At 41.3% G+C, this 18,222-nt stretch overlaps 2 protein-coding genes across 5 annotated transcripts in view; both read right to left on the minus strand.

The window, feature by feature from the left end:
* Positions 1–1,217: 1,217 nt before the first annotated feature.
* On the minus strand, positions 1,218–5,681 carry tlr7 (toll-like receptor 7). Of its 2 annotated transcripts, none has more exons than XM_037539184.1 (2): positions 5,485–5,681; positions 1,218–4,737 (listed from the first exon to the last, which is right to left on the minus strand). In XM_037539184.1, exon 2 carries the CDS (start codon positions 4,631–4,633, stop codon positions 1,628–1,630), a length of 3,006 nt encoding a protein of 1,001 aa, XP_037395081.1. In that variant the 5' UTR covers positions 4,634–4,737; positions 5,485–5,681; the 3' UTR covers positions 1,218–1,627. The 2 variants fall into 2 exon arrangements, with proteins under 2 accessions (XP_037395081.1, XP_017539944.1); XM_017684455.2 differs by having other exon boundaries at positions 1,218–4,801.
* Positions 5,682–7,276: 1,595 nt separating this feature from the next.
* frmpd4 (FERM and PDZ domain containing 4) overlaps positions 7,277–18,222 on the minus strand; it is a 76,252-nt gene continuing 65,306 nt past the window's right edge. For all 3 annotated transcript variants that reach the window (XM_037539460.1, XM_037539461.1, XM_037539462.1), the window contains 6 exons: positions 17,465–17,554; positions 16,130–16,312; positions 14,432–14,555; positions 11,952–12,938; positions 10,485–11,612; positions 7,277–9,388 (listed from right to left, as the gene is read on the minus strand). In XM_037539460.1, the coding sequence (XP_037395357.1) occupies positions 9,384–9,388; positions 10,485–11,612; positions 11,952–12,938; positions 14,432–14,555; positions 16,130–16,312; positions 17,465–17,554 (2,517 nt within the window). In that variant the 3' untranslated portion in view covers positions 7,277–9,383. The remainder of the gene's footprint in view (positions 9,389–10,484; positions 11,613–11,951; positions 12,939–14,431; positions 14,556–16,129; positions 16,313–17,464; positions 17,555–18,222) is intronic.

The raw sequence follows: 18,222 nt of genomic DNA on the forward strand, positions 1-18,222 counted from the left end.
AAAGTGTAAACTGATTTCACTGAATTCTGCCCACAGCTGAGATGCTTGTTTTTCCATTGCATTGGTGATACAGACAGAGCAAAGATCAATTTTGTGTGCATTATTTTTGCTTGAACTGTAAGGGCTGAAGACTGAAGAGCAGGAATGGTTCATGACACTCAGAAAGCTGCAGAGGTCCTTATTTTGGACTGTAATGCTTTGATTTATTGTGCCATATAGTTCCTTGTGGTTGGTGTAAGGATCAATCAACACAACTAGGAGCCAGTCTGCAAAGAATTTATTATATACATGTTCAAAAACAAGATTTATTTTATTTGCTAAATTTAGCTGATATGGAAATAAAGTCATTCAGAGGGTTTGGTGTGAAACGGTTCAGACGTCTTTACAGTGGTGGTGATGGGAACCAGGCGTTGCCATGACGACAACACAGATACAGACACTTGAGTCTTCTGAGCTTATATGGAATGTTGATGATGGAAAACAGTGGAAAATCTGGAATAATGAGTTTTCTTTGGGGACTATTTTGCCGCACGGCGCCCTGCATGTCTCCCTCCACCATGAATGGAGTTGAAGTTCTATAAACTCTCATAAAACAGCGTCTCAGTCATCAGGCAGTGAATTCAGAACCAGCTCATGTAGGAACTTTCTGTAGGAGCTTTTAGAGGGAAGTCTGGTTCCCATCACCACCACTGGGAACGGTTCTGACTCGGTCAGTTTATCTAGAACAGAGCGTTTCACACCAAACCGCTCAGAATGACTGTTTACATCTTAACCACTTAAATATACAGCAATTTTGAAAAGTGACAGTCAGTGTATTTACTCTTTGAGATGAGCATAAGCCAGCAGTGATTTTTCCCAATCTGGTGCCAGAATTTACATTAAATGCTTTGAAAAAAGAGAAACACAATTAAAAATTCAGGCATTCTGATAAGTTTCATCCAACAGATGTCATTTTGTTAGATACTTTGAATAATAAATGGGGAATTTTGGTACTTTTCACGGGACATTCTGTTTCACACATTTTATGTGTGAGTCAAAAGAGAAACAACATTAAGATTCCAAATCAGAAAAACTTTCACAAAATGAGAAAATCGTCTTTAACCTGGCCACATAATAATTACAGCAATACTCATTTAATAATAATTAATTATAAAAACAGTTTGTTATATTAACTACAGAAGAATAAAAATTGCAAAAAAAATGATGTCTTGGTGAGTAAAAACTTCTTAAATCTAGTCAGTATATCTAACATTTCTCTTTTCTGTTCAAAGAATATTCTAAAATTATTTAAGCTACTGTATTTCGTATTTCTGAGTTGTTTTTCAGTTATTTTATCTAAACTGTCTTATTCAAATGGCCTATACATGAATACATTCTAAATAATAACAAGAAGAAATTATTGCTTGCAATAAGCAAAACTATCTGCTGGTAAAATTAGCCCTTTTCTAGATAAAATTCAAACATGAAAGTAAAGTAAAAACATATAAATATACATTGAGGCATCTTAAAATATTCTTATAGCACTTTCAAAATGGGATCTATTGGATATATTGACTAAATGCAAGATGATTTCACTTGCTACAAGATGAGTTTTACACTGAAAACATCTTCCTGAAGATCTCAACTGTCACAGAGTTTCCTGAAAGAGTTTATTGTAGTGCTGCTGGCTCTCCGCTGCCATGACATTCCTGACACAGAACCAAAAGTACCGCTGCGCCTGAGGGTTCCTCGGCCATTCAAGCACCGAGCGCTTGTACAGTCTCTTTCTGAGCCTCAGGTACTTGGAGTAAGCTGAGGAGAACTTCTCCAGGAAGATCAAGATGATGACGTCGTTCTTCTCGTCCACAAGCCGCTGGTGGGCCAGGTAGAAGGCCATCTTGAAGTGGCCACTCCGGATGAAACGGCTGGTCAAGATGAACACGGTACGCTTGCTGAGCTGGATGCTCTGAGAGAGGTTCTCAATGAGGGGGCATCCAGGAACCCAGTCACGGTCTTCCAAGCAAAGCTGGAGCTGTCGTTCACCTTGTTCTTCCAGTTGGACACGGAGCTCCTGCAGAACCCAGTCGCTCACGGCTTTGTCGGTTTTATCGTATACAATGAAAGCGTCATAGGCTGTGCTTTCTGAAAGGAGGCGACGGTAGCCCTTGATTTTGGCCAAACAGAAGTGGTAGATGTACCACACATCCCAGAGGAAGAGGTGGCTGGAGATGGACAACGTGAGAACACTTAGGATCACGGATGTTGTCAGGATACTCAGGATAATGGACAGGGAGCTGTGCTGGCAGGCTTGAAGGTTCAGAAAAATCACACTTTGACCTCGCTGAGTGCCCGGAGCAGCACAGTTGACATCAGTCGCCAGCCTGGGGATATTCACGGAGGTGCGATTGATCCATCTGACAAACCATGTGGCATTGCAAGAGCAAACAAACCTGTTGTTGTTCAAATGCAGGACCTGCAGATTGTCTCTGACCTCCTCTGGGAAGCTTGATTCTTCAATGTACTTGAGCTGATTGTAACTCAGATCTAAGTTTTTCAGGCTGAAAGCATCTTGGAGGAAATTAGGAGTAAGGCTTGCAATTTGATTCTTGCGGAGAATCAGCGTCAAAATAGATTTTGAACAGTTGGACAACTTTGCAGGCACTGTTGTCAAGAGGTTGCCACAAAGATCTAAGACCTTCAGGTTCTTGAGATATTTAAGACCCTCCCAGGTAAATGATTTCAGTTTGTTGTTTGCAATGTGTAATTCTGTGAGTGTTTGTGGCAAGCCTTGGAAAACCTGCTTGGGAATGAAGTTGAGGTTGTTATGAGAAATGTCAAGGGTTTTCAGATTCATTAGCTTTTGGAAGTAGTTGACATATCTCAAATCGCCATCTCTCCACAGCATGTCTAGACGGTTGCTTTTAAACTCCAGATGTTCCAGAGAGAAACTTTCCATCTCTGTGTTGGTGGATGTTGATATTTGATTGTGGTTCATTATTAATTTGGTCAGCTTGCTTAGATTCTTGGTGAAGTTCAGCATATGAGTTAAACCTTCAGCTTCAAAATAGTGGTTGTTGTAACTGATGTCAAGAATGACTAAATTGCTCAATTCCTGGAATGCAGTGGAGTACATCAGATCAAGGCGATTGTGGGAGAAGTCAAGGTACTGCAGATTCTTGAGATAAACAAACTCAGAACCATTTAAGGCCTGGCTCATAGCATTTCCTGATAGATTCAGGCACCTGAGCTCTTGAAGATTTAGAAATCTTGAATGCAAAAAGAAAATGTTGTTTCTGCTGATGTCCAAAGTTTTCCCAAAAGAACTGCACTGTGTGTAAAAAGGGCTCAGTGTCCCAAGTTCCTTATCCTTGTATTTGCAGCTGCGTGCATATTCATCATACCTGAAATAGTGAATCTCTCTCACTTCCCCACTTTGGTACTGAGCACCTCGCGACATTGGGGAAGTGTTGTCCTGTTTGGGAGCACCTTGTGCCATTGCCAAAGCAGCTGCAGGTCCAGCCTCGGAAGGAGATGATATTTTGTTGTCCGACAAGTTGATGATGTGGAAGTTTTTCAGCTCTGTAAGGATGCTTAAGTTTGTTATCTTTATGAAGTTTGTGCCAAGGTCAATCATCTCAAGTTTCTCCAAACTCGTCAAAGGGGAAATATCTTCACGTTTCAATTCTTGGAACACAAAACCTCTGATTCTCAGGATCCTGAGAGACTTGAGTGATGAGAAAGCTCTGGAAAGGTTTAGTGAAGATGGATATCTCTGAAGCTCATAGTTAAAAGAGAGATCTAGTTCTTCTAGAGAAGGCAAAGAATGAGGGAAGGAGGTACGTGTTAATGCTTTTGCCAGGAAATTGCTAGAGAGGTCTAACACCCGGAGATCTTTGCAGCTCTTAAACCATTCCCGTTGCACTGATGTGAGGGAGTTACTGTGGAGTCGAAGAATTTTCAGTTTTGTCAAATTCTGGAGGGCATTTTTATCAATTGCAAAAGCTGCATTGTTAGGGCAAGGAACACATGGAAAAGGTGCATTATAGCAGCGAGGACAGTTGCCACTCAAATCAAGGACCTCTAACTCTGTCAAATTCTGAAAATCCTTTTCCGTCACCCTGTGTATGTTATTGTTGTACAGGTACAGCTCCTTAAGACTGGATGGTAGTCTTTGTGGCACAGAGGACAGATTGTTTGACTTAAGTGAGAGCAAGGTCATTTTGTCAAGGTGCAAAAAGGCATCCTCCTCGATATGGTATGTCCTGTTGCACGGGTTTCGGAAGTAGCAGTTTTGACCGAGGTACAGAAACTCTATGTTGGGTATTTCTGTAAGATTTTCTTTCAGAATCGAGGAGATGCTGTTAACCTCGAGACTGAGAAGCACAATGTTTGGAGGAAGTCCTTTAGGTATGCTCGAGAGCTGATTTCCATCCAGGTAAAGGGACTTCAGGTTCTTAAGTTGCCAGAAGCTCCCGTTATCAATCATCACACTTTGCGTGCACATGCGATCCTTCGGGCCGACCTTGATGGGTACACAGTTGCAGCGCAGGTCAATTTCGGTGATATTGATGAGTTCTTGGAAGGAGGTGTTCTGAATGTGAGGAATGTGGTTGATGGTGAGGGTCAAGTTGGTGGTATTTGACGGGATCCCCATCGGGATTTTGGTCAGGCTTCTGCTGGTGCAGTCCACGGTCACTTCGGTTCCATTGCTGGCCCTGGAGACGTCACACGGCAGACTTTTGGGGTACCATTCAGTCGCTAACCACACAGATGGACAGAAAAGGATCAGGCTGGAAATTGTCATGAATGTCCTCCCTGCCATCTAAGAGGTGGAGACAATTTGTATTACTCAGAGGTCATAACAGAAGGTGGCAATGAAGCAACAACCTAAACACATGAAAATTCCACCCAATTTCAACATTTCAGAATTTTTAACTTGTAAACAAAATCATTTGGAATGGTTTGATGTGGTTCCTAAGAGTTTAATGCCTCTAAAATCATGGAAAGCTATTACATTAAAAGGTTTCAGCCTTTATTCATGATGGGGTGGTACATGCAGGCTGTTGTAAAGAAAACATATTTTTTCAGACTGACCACTATTTTACCATCATCAACATGACATCTAAAAACTCAGATACTGTAGATATCATGACACCTGGTTCTGGTTCCTATCACCACCACTGTAAAGAAGTCTGAGTTGGCAGGTTTCTCTACTTTGAACAATTTCTCGGCGGATATTTCACGTGGGCACATTTAAGAACCTTAAAGCTTACTGACAAGCGAACGATGCTCTCATTCCATCTAGCAAAACAGGCATTATCACTCAAAACCTCAACTAACAATCCAGAAATCTATAACTGACATAAATAGCATCTTCAACAGTTCTGTGACTGGGGACTCTCCATCACATGGCCGCTCATCACACTGTTGAAAGTCATCATGGGAGTAGATTCTTATATTTCACCATTAAGAAGAGACTAGATTAGAGAAGGTAGAGCTACTCACCGCCTTTTTATTGGGCTCTGTCCTCAAACCCAGGGTCATCTCTTCTTAAACTGCCCTCCGTAAGCGTAGAGGTTTCTGAGCAGACAGGCAGTGTGGTCCTGAAAAGCCTTTCTGTGTGTTCTACATGCTGTGTTCTTAACCATGAAGACACAAAACCATAAACGCAAGTGAGAGCGGCTAAATTTAACCTGCATAACTTCCTCATTATTTAACCACCTAGATGCTTGAGTTCACGCCAAATCCCCCGTATAATATACAAAGATGTGAAATTCAGTTTAGTGCAAAGAGTGATGTCTTAACAAGTGAAATCATCTTAAATCTACTGGGAACGTCTAATAATTCTCATTATGAGATTGTTCCAAGATTTTTATAATCTTGTTTTAGATGTCTAGTAACATTTTATTGTAGAGTAGTGTTAATCAGACACTGAAATTACATAAAACAGTTGAATAAACTTCGCACAACCATCTTAATAATAGAAGAAACATTATTTTTTGGCCAGTGTTAAGATTCCATTTGTCTCAACACAGAGCCAAATATTGAACCATTTAAGTTTTCCTCACTGAGCATAATCTGAAATCACTTTCTCTTTTTTAGCTAATTATTGCTGTAACCAGCGCGCAACGCATTAAAATTCCATTACAAACCACAGAGACACGTTTAGGTTTAATTTTCTTTCCAGTTACGAGATCCGAAATGTAAAAATAGTGTTTGAAGTGTTCTACCTGAGCGAACTCAGCTCTGATTTTCACATAAACGAAAGCAAAACCTCACGAGAAGAACTTCCCTTCCATTACATCAGCACTTAACATGCTTTTAAAAAAATCATATTTTATATTAAAACAAACCCCTTGACCGCGACAACAACAACAACAACAAAACAACAACAATAATAATACATTAAAAAACAGTTTAATATACTCAAGCATTCAAAAGTTTCACTGGTTTCAATAATATAAAAACAAAAATGCTGAAAAATATATGATATGATAATAATATAACGTTGATGCTTTACAGCTTCATAGATTTCAACTAGTTAGTATGAAGCTGTAAATAAAACTTGAGAAATGTTAGATGTGTCCAGGATGATTGACCGAGCTGTAGAAGGTTCTAAAATGACTGAGAAAGCTGTAGAACATCAAAAATGAATTGGTGATAAAATTAGATCTAGAATGAAATTTGAACTAAATTATTGTTCTAATAAGTTCTAAGTTCTAAGGAGTAAAATCTAGAGGCTCTAATAAAATTAAAATCTAGAATGAAGTTCTAAAAGAATTAAAATCTAGAGGCTCTAATAAAATTAAAATCTAGAATGAAGTTCTAAAAGAAGAAAAATCCAGAGGCTCAAGTAAAAATAAAATCTAGAATGAAGTTCTAATAAAATTAATAGCCAGAACAAACGAATAACTGTATGTACAGAATAAAGTTTTAATGAACCTGATTAATAAAAATGAATATTCAAAATTAAGTTCTAAAAAACAGCATCCAGAATAAAGTTCTAATATAAACGTCTCATATTTAAAAAATGGTCATAAAATCTCCAGCAGATAACCTTAAAAATAATTAGTTTATTATTAATATTGGAATAAAGCATTGAAACACGTCTGAGTGTCTAGATTAGTATATGAATCTACACTGTGAGTCATTACTGAATCAAATTCAATTCAGTAATTATTAATAAGTGCTAATACTTTTCAAGAGTAAATCTGTTCTGCATATTCTGTCTCTTATGATATAATCATCAAAAAATGTACGTAATTGTGTAAGATTAAATGATGACAGCACAAGATTGTGATGACAGGAAATATTTAATACGCTTGATAATGCAAATAAATCACATTTGACTGTAAGATGTTCATAAACCTCCTTATGCAAAAGATTTCTACACTGAATTAGTGACGTGGCCTGAAATCGCTTATTGTTTTCAACATGTTTATTTATATGTCCTGTAGTTCTGATGGAGTGAGGCGTCCGTACATAAATAACCAGGCAAATCCGCTGACCAGACGTTTATAATATAATCGTAAGAACGCGTCTACCAAGGTTTATGAATAATAATATTTTCGTCTTTTAAAAATTCTATGTGTTGTAGAATTCCCTCTCTTTATTTTACATATTACACAAAATATACACAAGGCATGGATTATCAAAGCAGTTCACATTGGCCAGATTAGCTGGGTTACTCCGGTCACCGCTCCGCTGTCCGGTGGTCAGATGTAACCGTGTGTCCGTGTATGGCTTTGAAGTAGCTGAAACTCAGCTGCGTTCTGTCGTCTGAAGTTTCTGAAAGATGGTCTCGAGTGCTGTTGAATGACCACGAGCCAGATGTTGGGATCATGAAGAATGCAGAGGTGCTTTGGTCAGCGGTGCTTGCTGCCCGAGGTTTGGCCCAGAAGGTTTCAGCAAGTACATCAAGCATGTCATGACCTTCATCTCCATCTCTTGTGCTGTGGTGACATGCTGGACGTGTTGCACCATCCGTCCAGCTGTACGCAGGAGTTTGGGCACTGCTGGTCACAATTTGTTGATGTTCTGAGTGGCGATGGCTACTCAGCTGCCCGTCAGTCGACACACCAGTATTGTTAGCTGTGATCTGCTGGCCTACCGGTACACTGCAAAACAGCATCTAGTCAAGTAAAATGATCTCAGTAAATCTAATATTTCTCCTGCTGAGATTGTTGTAAGCTTAATTTAAGATTATTTAATTTATTTCTAGACATTTTTTTACTTCTTTTAAGTCAATTTCACACAGTAAAGTGGTCTCAGTACACTTGCTTGAAACCAGCGAAATTAACTGCCAGTATAGTTCATTTAAAATGACTTTTAAACAAGTAAAAATGTCAGGAAATAAATAAGAATATTATAAGTGCACAACCATCTGAAAATGGGAAATATTATAAACATCAACCAGATTTAAGATCATTTCACTTGACCATTTTTTATGTTTTATTTTTTAAATAAAGGAAACGTAGGGCTGGCTGGCCCTTTTTGTTTGACCTGTTGGACTTTGTTTATTGGTACTGTAGTGATTGTAATTTTTATTTTTTGTAGCTTAGCTAGTTAAACATAACAACACAGTGGACAAAAATAAAACAGATCTACAGTTGGCACGGTGTTCCTTTCATCAAATGCTGCTTTTTTCTCTTCTAAACATGCCTTTGGTGATATCCTAAGAGTTCAACTTGGCTCTGGTCACATGGCACATTTTATTCCAACTTATTTTTGTTTGTTTGTGCATTTAATATATTTATTTTTGCAAATACATGGCAGTTGTGCATTAACATCAAAAGACGTGTGTCATATTTAAGTTGCATGTATATGAATGTATGTGAACTTCCTTTCAATTAGAAAATTAACAAAACATGCTGCTTGACCAGGGTGCCCAAACTTTTGCATACAACCGTATGTCCACTTAGAAGTCTGAATCCTTTAATCAACTGTAGACTCCCAAAGTGTACCCAGTGTCCACCGATGTTTAGTGATTACCACTAAAGCTTGAGCTGTTTGGACTGGACTGACCTCTCGACCGAATTTGAGTGGTCATTCTTTGCCTTTTTTAGTTGGTAACAACACAGAAGCCCGTGCTGTGAGATCGAGGCAGCTTTTCTGAATTCTGTAACTCCTCTTTGTGGTCTGAAGACTCGTCTTTATGACTTTAGGTTCTTTCAAAGCTCCCTGAGCCAATAAGTGATTTTTTTTTCAATGGAAATTCCATCTTGAGGCAACCAGAGTGGGGGTCCTTTTGCCGGGGAAGTATCAGGGGAAGCTCACAAGAAGAACGTCAGGACCTCCAGAGACCTCTGGTTTGGCACCTAAAACTCTGTGCTATGCATGAATGGTTAGGATCGGTGCAGATGCACTGAGTGCAAAACACAAGCTTCACCTCCGTCTTCAATGTGCTACACTGTGGGACGAAAAGCAGAAGGAAAGCATGATCAAAACATTGTTCCTCTCAAAGAAACTGCGTGCAGTTCTGTTCTGTTCTGCTGACACTGTCGTTGTTAGACTTTTTCACTTTTCTTCTAACTTGAAGTACACTGTCAATCAAAAGTATCAAGACTGAACTTCTAATGAAAAAAATTCTACTTATTTAAATGAACTGGTTAAGATGTAAATGTATGTCCACCTCTAAATGGTGCAGGGGTACTGTGTGCATTGTTAGTCCCTAAAGAAAAGCACTGACCAATGTAATGGGATGCCCTGGAGCAGCTGCACATGATCCTAAGGTCACCATGTCCAATGCCAAGCTACCTTTGGGATGAGTTGAAGTAATCCAGAACTGACCATCCAACATCAGTACCTGACCTCACCAATGCTCAATCAAATCCTCATAGCAATGTTTCAACATGTAGTGTAAAGCCTTGCCAGAAAACTAGAGGCTGTTACTGCAGCACAAACTCACTGCTAACATCTTCGTTTCAGGAGAAGCACTGATGATTGGCACTGCAGTTTAATCCAAGGCTAAGCTTCGACTAAACTGTAGTGGACTGTGATCTGGGAAATATGGACTGTGGTCTGAGAAACCATTCTGAGTTAAATATACATTTACTGTATTATAATCTGCTCTACCTTAGACTGAAAAAGGTTCTAGAGAACTTTTAAAGAGAACTTTTTTTAATATTCTATGGAAATCAGTGTGGTATAAAGACACTGTGTACATTAAAATAAAGTAGCTCTCCACCATGCATGGGTGGCATTTTAGGTCAAAATCTTCTTAAAACTCTCATAAAACAGCGTCTCAGTCATCAGGCAGTGAATTCAGAACCAGCTCACGTAGGAACTTTCTGTGAGGAGCTTTTAGAGGGACGTTTGGTTCCCATCACCACCATTGTGAACAATTCTGAGTCTAGAATGGAGCGTTTCACACCAAACTGCCCTGAATGACTGTTTCCATCTTAACCATTTAATTATGCAGGAATTTTGAAAAACTCAAACTGAAGTTAAAAATTGTATCAGTAACTTTCTCCCCTCAAACATTCAAAAAGCCCTCAATAACATACCTGTAGTTTCTCTAATCTTGGGCATCCTTTGGCAGCCCTCCCGTCCTGCACCACTCGGTGGCTCTGCAGCAGGTGGAGTGTGGTGCTTCCGTAAAAATGTAGGATCTACATTCTGATGGATGAGTTTGCTGTGTGGGCTTTGGCTGTAGCCTTTCTCGTCTGTGCTTGGGAAGCCGAGTCCCTTCAGAGAGGACTCGGAAATCAAGTGGACATTCTCCACGGTGCAGAGTGGCGAGTCCATGGGCGTCACGCAGCTGCTGCTTCCAGTGCTGCAGCCGGCGTCGATGGAAGAGCACTGGGAGCTCTGCAAGGAGTGAATACCTTCACTCTGGAGCGAAGACATCCTCTTTGTCAAGTGGTACTCGTACAACCGCGTCACCTCCTTCTCAGCCCGGGAAGCCTTCGTTTGCTGCTGCTCGTTGGCGGCTTGCTCAATTAAATATGCTTCTTCTGCAGGAGAGAGAGCGTTCAGGTCCATCCCGGGTGCTCTGGGTTTACCTGGGTTTATCGTGATCGAGTCACCAGACTCAATTTTGTTGCTCTTTTTGGGTGTCAGGTTTGCACAAGACACGCTGCCATCGCCGATCAACTCTGAGTAAATGTGGTCCTTCGGTTTGTTGTGTAGAATCTGTTGTCTGGAATCTTGAAACGAAAATGTGTTGAAGTTGTTGTACCTCCCAACAATGTCCTCTGAGGTCTTCATATGTCGAGGCTCGTTTTCGCCAACCCCGCAGGTCCCGTCATCAACCTTCCCTTGCCGCTTGCCCATCACAGCATCCATGTGCATTTTGTTGAAGTACTCAGTCAGTGATTTGGTCTCCATTGTTTCCGGTTCCATCTCCAGGTGGTCAGAGCGGAGGGTCTGAGAAGGAGGAATGCCGGTGGACTGATGCTCGTCCTCCTTGCTTCTGGATACGGCCCTCGCGTCACAAGCGGTTAACTGAAACTCGGTCTTCTCTTCGGAGAGCGTTTGATACCCTTCAGCTGTAGCTACAAACATTTTCAGAGGGTTTTCGGAGAGTTTCTGAGCTGTCGCCAGCTCGGAGCTCTCTGTCATTTCAGAGGAATTAGTCTCATTTCCAGAATCTGAAGCGGACTCGGGGCTAAAGGACCGAGATATTTCTACACCTGTGTGCCACAGAGAGACCAGAAAGACAAATATTTTTTAGTAGTCACACCGTATGACTCGCCTCACACATATTTTAAAAGTTTTTATTTGTACAAAACCTTTTTGAAGACTATGAAACCAACAAATGTGTACATAGATAATGAAATAAATGAACAACTGGTTCACAAAACAAACAAAATCCCCAAACGAAACAATGAGTTCACGGTTATGTCACTAATGAAAAACACACAATATAGAAACGTAGGAAAATGTGGGGTGAAAAAAAGGAGGCTGGGAAGTCGACAGAAATCAATGGCTGGTGCACTGTCAATGAATGAATGTTACAATAGTGTAAGAACCTGAACTATTGTCCGATTGTGGGTGCGACTGGTCTTCGGAAGCCGCCAAGGCCTCCAGTGCCTGCAGGGTGGAGACCACGGCATCATCCAGAACTTCTTCCGTCCCCCTGCTGACCTGCATCGGCACAGCATCAATCAGAGACACTGGGATGTCACTCTGGTTCTTCCTGTGCCCCGCTTGTGTTCCCTGGTGCTCATCTTCGTCCGAGCTGTCCCTGAACCCCGGCGGCGGAGCAGCTATGGCCAGGTTTAAGGACTGCAAAAGGACATCGTTGTCTTCCTCGTCGTTGCCCTCTGGTGGCGGCGGGAGGGAGGTCAAATCGATGATATCGTCGCTGGATTCAGAAAGGGAAAGCAGCGAGGTTGCTTTGTCCCTCAATTCCCCCATCATCGTCATGTCCTCTTCGCAGCTGACGTCATCATCGTCCTCAGCATCGTCCGTTGTTTCAGCGTAGCAGATGTCATGCAGCAGTGGCTCCTCAATGCCCTCAGTGGTGCCGAAGATTTTAGCATCACCATAGACCATGTGAGCACCATACTGGAAGCCATCAACCATGTCCATCGATGGGTCCAAGGGCTTATAGTCCTCCTGCTGTCCATACACTGACCTGTGCTCATCAAGAACCTCTGGGATGTCCTCCATCAGCCTCTGGTAGCCCAAGTTCTGCGGGTTCACACTGTCCAGCAGAGGGTCCCCAAATATGAAGGACACCTTTGCGCTCCGGGGCGACCCCTGGGGCTTGGGTCTGCTGGTGCTGTAGAAGGGCTGAGGATGCCCATGGGTGTGGGCATGGCTTCCCCTGATCGGCCGCTGTGATTGGTGGAGCTCGGTGATGTAGATTGGAGCAACATCACCGTCTCGCCTCCCACAGACGTTGTATTCCGAGTCCGGCTCTGACAGGTCCCTGCTGTGGTCCTCGCAGCCACTACACGACCCATAATTCCACTCAATCGCCTGGTAGTTGTGCTTTTCACGGGAGTCATGGCCTAAAAACAGAACAGACACAAAAGTTTCACTGTTTTTCACAACTTTACTGAAAACTTTACTTCTAATAATAATAATACTTACATATATAAATCTGTATAATTAGCTTAAGTGTCTTTCTCGGTACGAAGAGCAGGTTTTGAGTAAATAATGATTTAACACGTTGTTAAAAGCACATGTGCTGCAAATGAGATCTTAGCAAATAAAATCATCATAAATCTAGGTGTTATATCTAATATTTGCATGTAAGAATATTAGAATATTTTTAACTTATTTCAACTTGTTTTAAGTGATTTTAGATAATTCTTCTTGTTCTTCTTCTTCTTTCGGCTGCTCCCTTTAGGGGTCGCCACAGCGGATCATCTGCCTCCATCTTGCCCTATCCACTGCCTCCTCTACTTTCACACCAACCATCTCCATGTCCACCTTCACTACATCCATAAACCTTCTCTGAGGTCTACCTCTTCTCCTTCTACCCGGCAGCTCCATCTCCAACATTCTTTGCCCAATATCTCCACTATTCCTCCTCAACACATGTCCAAACCATCTCAACCTGGCCTCTCTGGCTTTATCTCCAAACTGCTCCACCTTCACTGTCCCTCTGATCTGCTCATCTCTAATCTTGTCCATCCTTGTCACTCCCAACGAAAATCTCAGCATCTTCATCTCCGCCACCTCCAGCTCAGCCTCCTGTCTTTTTGACAGAGCCACAGTCTCCAAACCAAACATCATAGCAGGACGCACTGCTGTCTTGTAGACCTTCCCTTTCACTCTTGCTGCTATTCTTCTGTCACACATCAGCCCTGACACCCGTCTCCACCCACTCCATCCTGCCTGCACCCTCTTCTTCACCTCTTTTCTACACTGTCCATTGCTCTGGATGGTTGAAGATATTTGAAGTCATCCACCTTTACGACCTCTACTCCTTGCATCTTCACCTTTCCACCTGCCTCCCTCTCATTCTCACACATGTATTCCGCCTTTTCTCTACTGACCTTCATTCCTCTCCTCTCCAGTGCAAACCTCCACCTCTCCAGATTCTCCTCCACCTGCTCTCTATTTTCTATTGTCAGATAATTTTGCTTATTTCAAGAAATAATGCTTATTACAAGCAAACTGATCTATATTTCACTACATAAAATTACTTGTAACAGGTAAAAACATCCATAAGTTGAATAATCTTACACATTTTCTAAATGATAAATATTAGACATATTGACTACATATTTTAACTGAAGATGAGTGCTTGCATCACAATAAGGGGATAATGTGTGTTGCCCCAAAGAGCTTATAGCAGCTTATATTTCTTCATGTTTGCAAAAAATTATGGGAAACTCTAAACAGCTTTCTGATTAATATGATTGGTTACTGCAAAAAAACATCATTCATTTATTAAAAACATTTAAATAAGCTAAACGTACCCAAACTTTTTAAGATCTGATCTTATCCTTCATCCGCTCCCTGTAAGTGGTTGAGGTTGTGAATTGTCTCTTACCTCCTGTGTTGTTGTTGGCCATGTTAAAGATGGAGCGCCGTGAGTCCACCAGCAGCCTGTAGTAGCCGGCGGTCAGACACGCCAGGTTCATGGCATCACTGGACTCCATTATAAGTGTGATGGGCTGAGAAAAGAAGGAGAACTTTGTGAAAATTAAAAATTTTTGGAAAAATTGGAAAAAATTGGAAAAAAAAAAAAAATGTACCCTCCTCTGCTGCCCCTGCAGACGGGCAGGGTCGCATACAGAGCAGCGCTAGTAGCTGATAATGAAGTGATGCTCTTTTATTAGAGAGTCTCATTTCTAGTAGTAGACAGTAACTGAGTAACTGAGTAAATGTAATTAGTTTCTGTACTTTAGTATTTTTGGTGTATCTGTACTGAAGTTTCTCCGTTCTGGGCGACTTTTTCCTTTCACTCCACTACATTTCAGAGTCTAATATCCGACTTTTTCCTCCTACATTTTGAGAAATCTGTGGTTCCTTTTGGTTTCTGTGTGTATAAAAACGTAACATGTCAAAACGAAAGAAGCGCAAAGCCAGAGCACCAATCAGGGCCCAGCGGTCACTTTGTTTAGAGCTGGTTTTGACCTGTTGGTCATACCGACCCAGTGCAGCACGCGGTTCAACGTCAGCGCAGCAGCGTCAAACTTTGGGAGAGTCTGTTCAACATAAATGATGAACTAACCTAACTTTGTGTAAATAGAGCTCAATATAGAAATATGTCCACATATGCAGTCGAGACTGACGCGGCTTTTTTCTGAATTTCTACAAACACCATTTCATTTTATAGTAAATGAGTTTGGGCTGGTTTATGTTTATGAACAGACGCCTACAGATCAACATAGTAAAGGAGCTCATCTGTGATCCTGAGTTTAAAGCCAGTTTTTATTCAACTTAAACTTGGAACTAAGTTGTAAATAAATCTGAAACTGAAACTTTGCTTGTGTGTAAAAAGTGATTTCAGAGCCACTCGGTTCTCCCTGATGGAAACTGTTTACCTTCAGTGTTTTGTGCTTCTGATCATTTTAATAGACGTCAGCGTCACTAATTAATGACGTTCTATTAAAAGACTGGTTTACCAAGAGAGACGCTGGAGGACTTTCACCTGAAATGAGTTCATGAAGCCAGTCTGGTTATAAAAATGATAACAGGACATCAGAGCCAGAATTACTCTTTTAGTACTTTTACTTTATACTTAAGTACATTTGAAGGGAAATACTTTAGTACTTTTACTCAAGTGGAGGTCTAAAGGGAGGAACTTCTACTTTTACTGGAGGAATATTTTACCTTGGGGGTCTCGACTTCAACTCAGGTACAGGGTTTGTGAACCCTGCCCATTTCACAGTGAAGATCTCAACCACTACCCTGTAACTCAGTTCTAAGGGGCAACACTTGAAAACCAGGGCTAGGGGTAAAACTAGTTTCTTCTTAAGACTCTAGCAGAAAACATTTCATTTGTTTTTTGTTTTTTTTGGGTCGATAAATCATAAAGTGCCTCTTTACACAGGGGTGTGTGGGGATTAAGCCTAAAAAGCCTGCAGTGAAAAGCATCTTCAGTGGCGAATCACCACTGGCACAGTAACTAGTCCTTATCCTGGGAAACCCTGTCTGCCGTGCTGCTGCACAGACGATGAGATTTAGATCAAATTAAACAGATCAAGATTTCTTTATTCATCCATCTGTCTTCATCCAAACACACCTTCACGTCCAGCACGTGGAGCTCCACCCTGACGTTCCTCTCGTCCTCCGTGTACATCTCGATGCGGTTGACGTGGCTGAAGTCTGCCAGCAGGGCCACCAGGTTGGTTTTGGTGTTGATGACGTGGCTGATGCCGTGCCGCGGGCCGACCAGCAGAGTCACCTCCGTGTGTTTTTCCCCTTGCTGGGGACAGAGATACAGACCAACGTCAAAACTAGTATCTAGCACTCGGAACACGCCGTGGTTTGCCTTGCATATCGTTAGTATTCGCAAGACCTACAAGAAGATCCGAGGGGCTGCTTTTTTCCTGTTTTCCTATGATATGTGTAGTTTTAAGCAGGGCTTCTCACCCTTTTCCCCACCCAGGCCCACCTGTTTATGACTACAAAGCACAGCAGGAAAACTCAAATCAACTTTTTAAAATATCATTTTCTTTTACTCACTGAAAATCTGAGAATTAAGGCCCAAAGTCAGTAGATTTGCAGGTGTGTTAAAAAAACACAGCCTTAAAAAAGGGGGTACGAGGTAGACATGGACTATGATCTGGAGCTGGAAAATGGAAAATGCTCCACTGGCTTCCCCAAAGGAGGAATCGCTTGGTCTCTTTAGTCAGCCTTTGGATCAGCGCCGTCACAATCAACAATAGTAATCAGTCTTACTTGACATCTGCTTCTTTGGCTGGTTCGTCAGTTTGAGATTAAACACTCAGGTCACTCTGATTTTATGGCTCGTCCACTGTTTTTACCAGCAGCCCGAGCTGAGAGTCTGAGAGGCGGGCGTTAAAACTGGCAGGCAGCACTGTGCTGCTAGAAGAGGAACGCAGGTTCTGTTGATGAATTCAGAGAATGTGCTTTGAAAGCGGGCTGAGTCCTGCGGGTTCTGCCAGTCCAGCTGTCTGCTGCAGACGGGTGGAGTGTTCACACATATCAAAACGGAGTGAACTAAATAAAAAGGTGTGAACGCGCCCTGAGAAGCTTCTCCATCTCCGCCTTGCTGTCTGCATCGTGCACCTGTGGCTGCGTTGGCTCAAACCGATAATGTTTAATGAGCTGTTTAATAAATATATATATATATATATATAAATAATATATATATGATAAATAAAGATCCAGGATGTAATTCTAATGTTTATAAGCTTCACCTGTAGCCAGGTCTTGATTGGTTTTCCTCAGATCTGGGCCATTTCACATTTGGATAAATAAAGGCTGCGCCGCCTTTTATCCTGCATCTCTAATACTGAGCTAAAATCCTCATGAAGTATTTGAACTCTTTCACGTCATTACAGCAGCGTTTCATTCTGAGCACGTAGGTTCAGTGGAATGATCACAGACTCACGAGCAGTGTGGACTTAAAGACTCTCCCTCCGTACAGCCTGAGGTCACTGAGGTACTTCAGGTAGTGAACCTTCGCCTGCAGAGCCGTCAGCTGGAAACAGAACACACACACTGTTTAACACCTGAGGAGCTTCACATCTTAACAACAGCAGAACCCTTCTGGGTGCTTTACAGAACCCTTTTCAGAAAGGTTGATTTTCTAAGGGTGAGTGGACACGTCGTCTACAGAGACACAGTCCGGCACACCGTTACACACCATCACTCGTTTACTGAGTTTAACACGAACAAATAAAAACATACGGCACATCTTAGATTTACACACACACACAGACACACACACACACACACACACACACACACACATTATATACATTATACATACATACATATACATATATATATATATATATATATATATATATATATATATATATATATATATATATATATAAAATCACTGTGGGAACAAAACCTCGTGTCTCCAAAATGGTAAATTTACAGGACAGGAGAAGGAAAAAACCTACTTTAGTTCTAATGGAAGTCAATGGAACTGGAATTTTCTCATTTTGGCCAATTCATCATGAAGTTTACACGCAATGTAAAAAAACAACAGGTATTTTCAAATCATGTAAAAAACTAAAAAAATGGCAAAAGTTCAGACAGCAGCGATTTGTATATACATATAAATTTCTTTTTTTTAATATAATTACTCAGCCCAAAACACACAACAGTAGCACAAAACACATCAGTAGCACATTA

The sequence above is a fragment of the Pygocentrus nattereri genome, chromosome 6, assembly GCF_015220715.1.
Source record: "Pygocentrus nattereri isolate fPygNat1 chromosome 6, fPygNat1.pri, whole genome shotgun sequence".
In the NCBI taxonomy this organism is placed as follows: Eukaryota; Metazoa; Chordata; class Actinopteri; order Characiformes; family Serrasalmidae; genus Pygocentrus; species Pygocentrus nattereri.

Excerpts from the sequence above, each read along its gene's own strand:
- tlr7 (XM_017684455.2), bottom strand. The coding sequence starts at position 5,523 with ATGACCCTGGGTTTGAGGACAGAGCCCAATAAAAAGGCG. Across the intron at positions 4,802-5,484 it reads CAGAGCCCAATAAAAAGGCG|ATGGCAGGGAGGACATTCAT; the intron begins GTGAGTAGCTCT and ends TCCACCTCTTAG.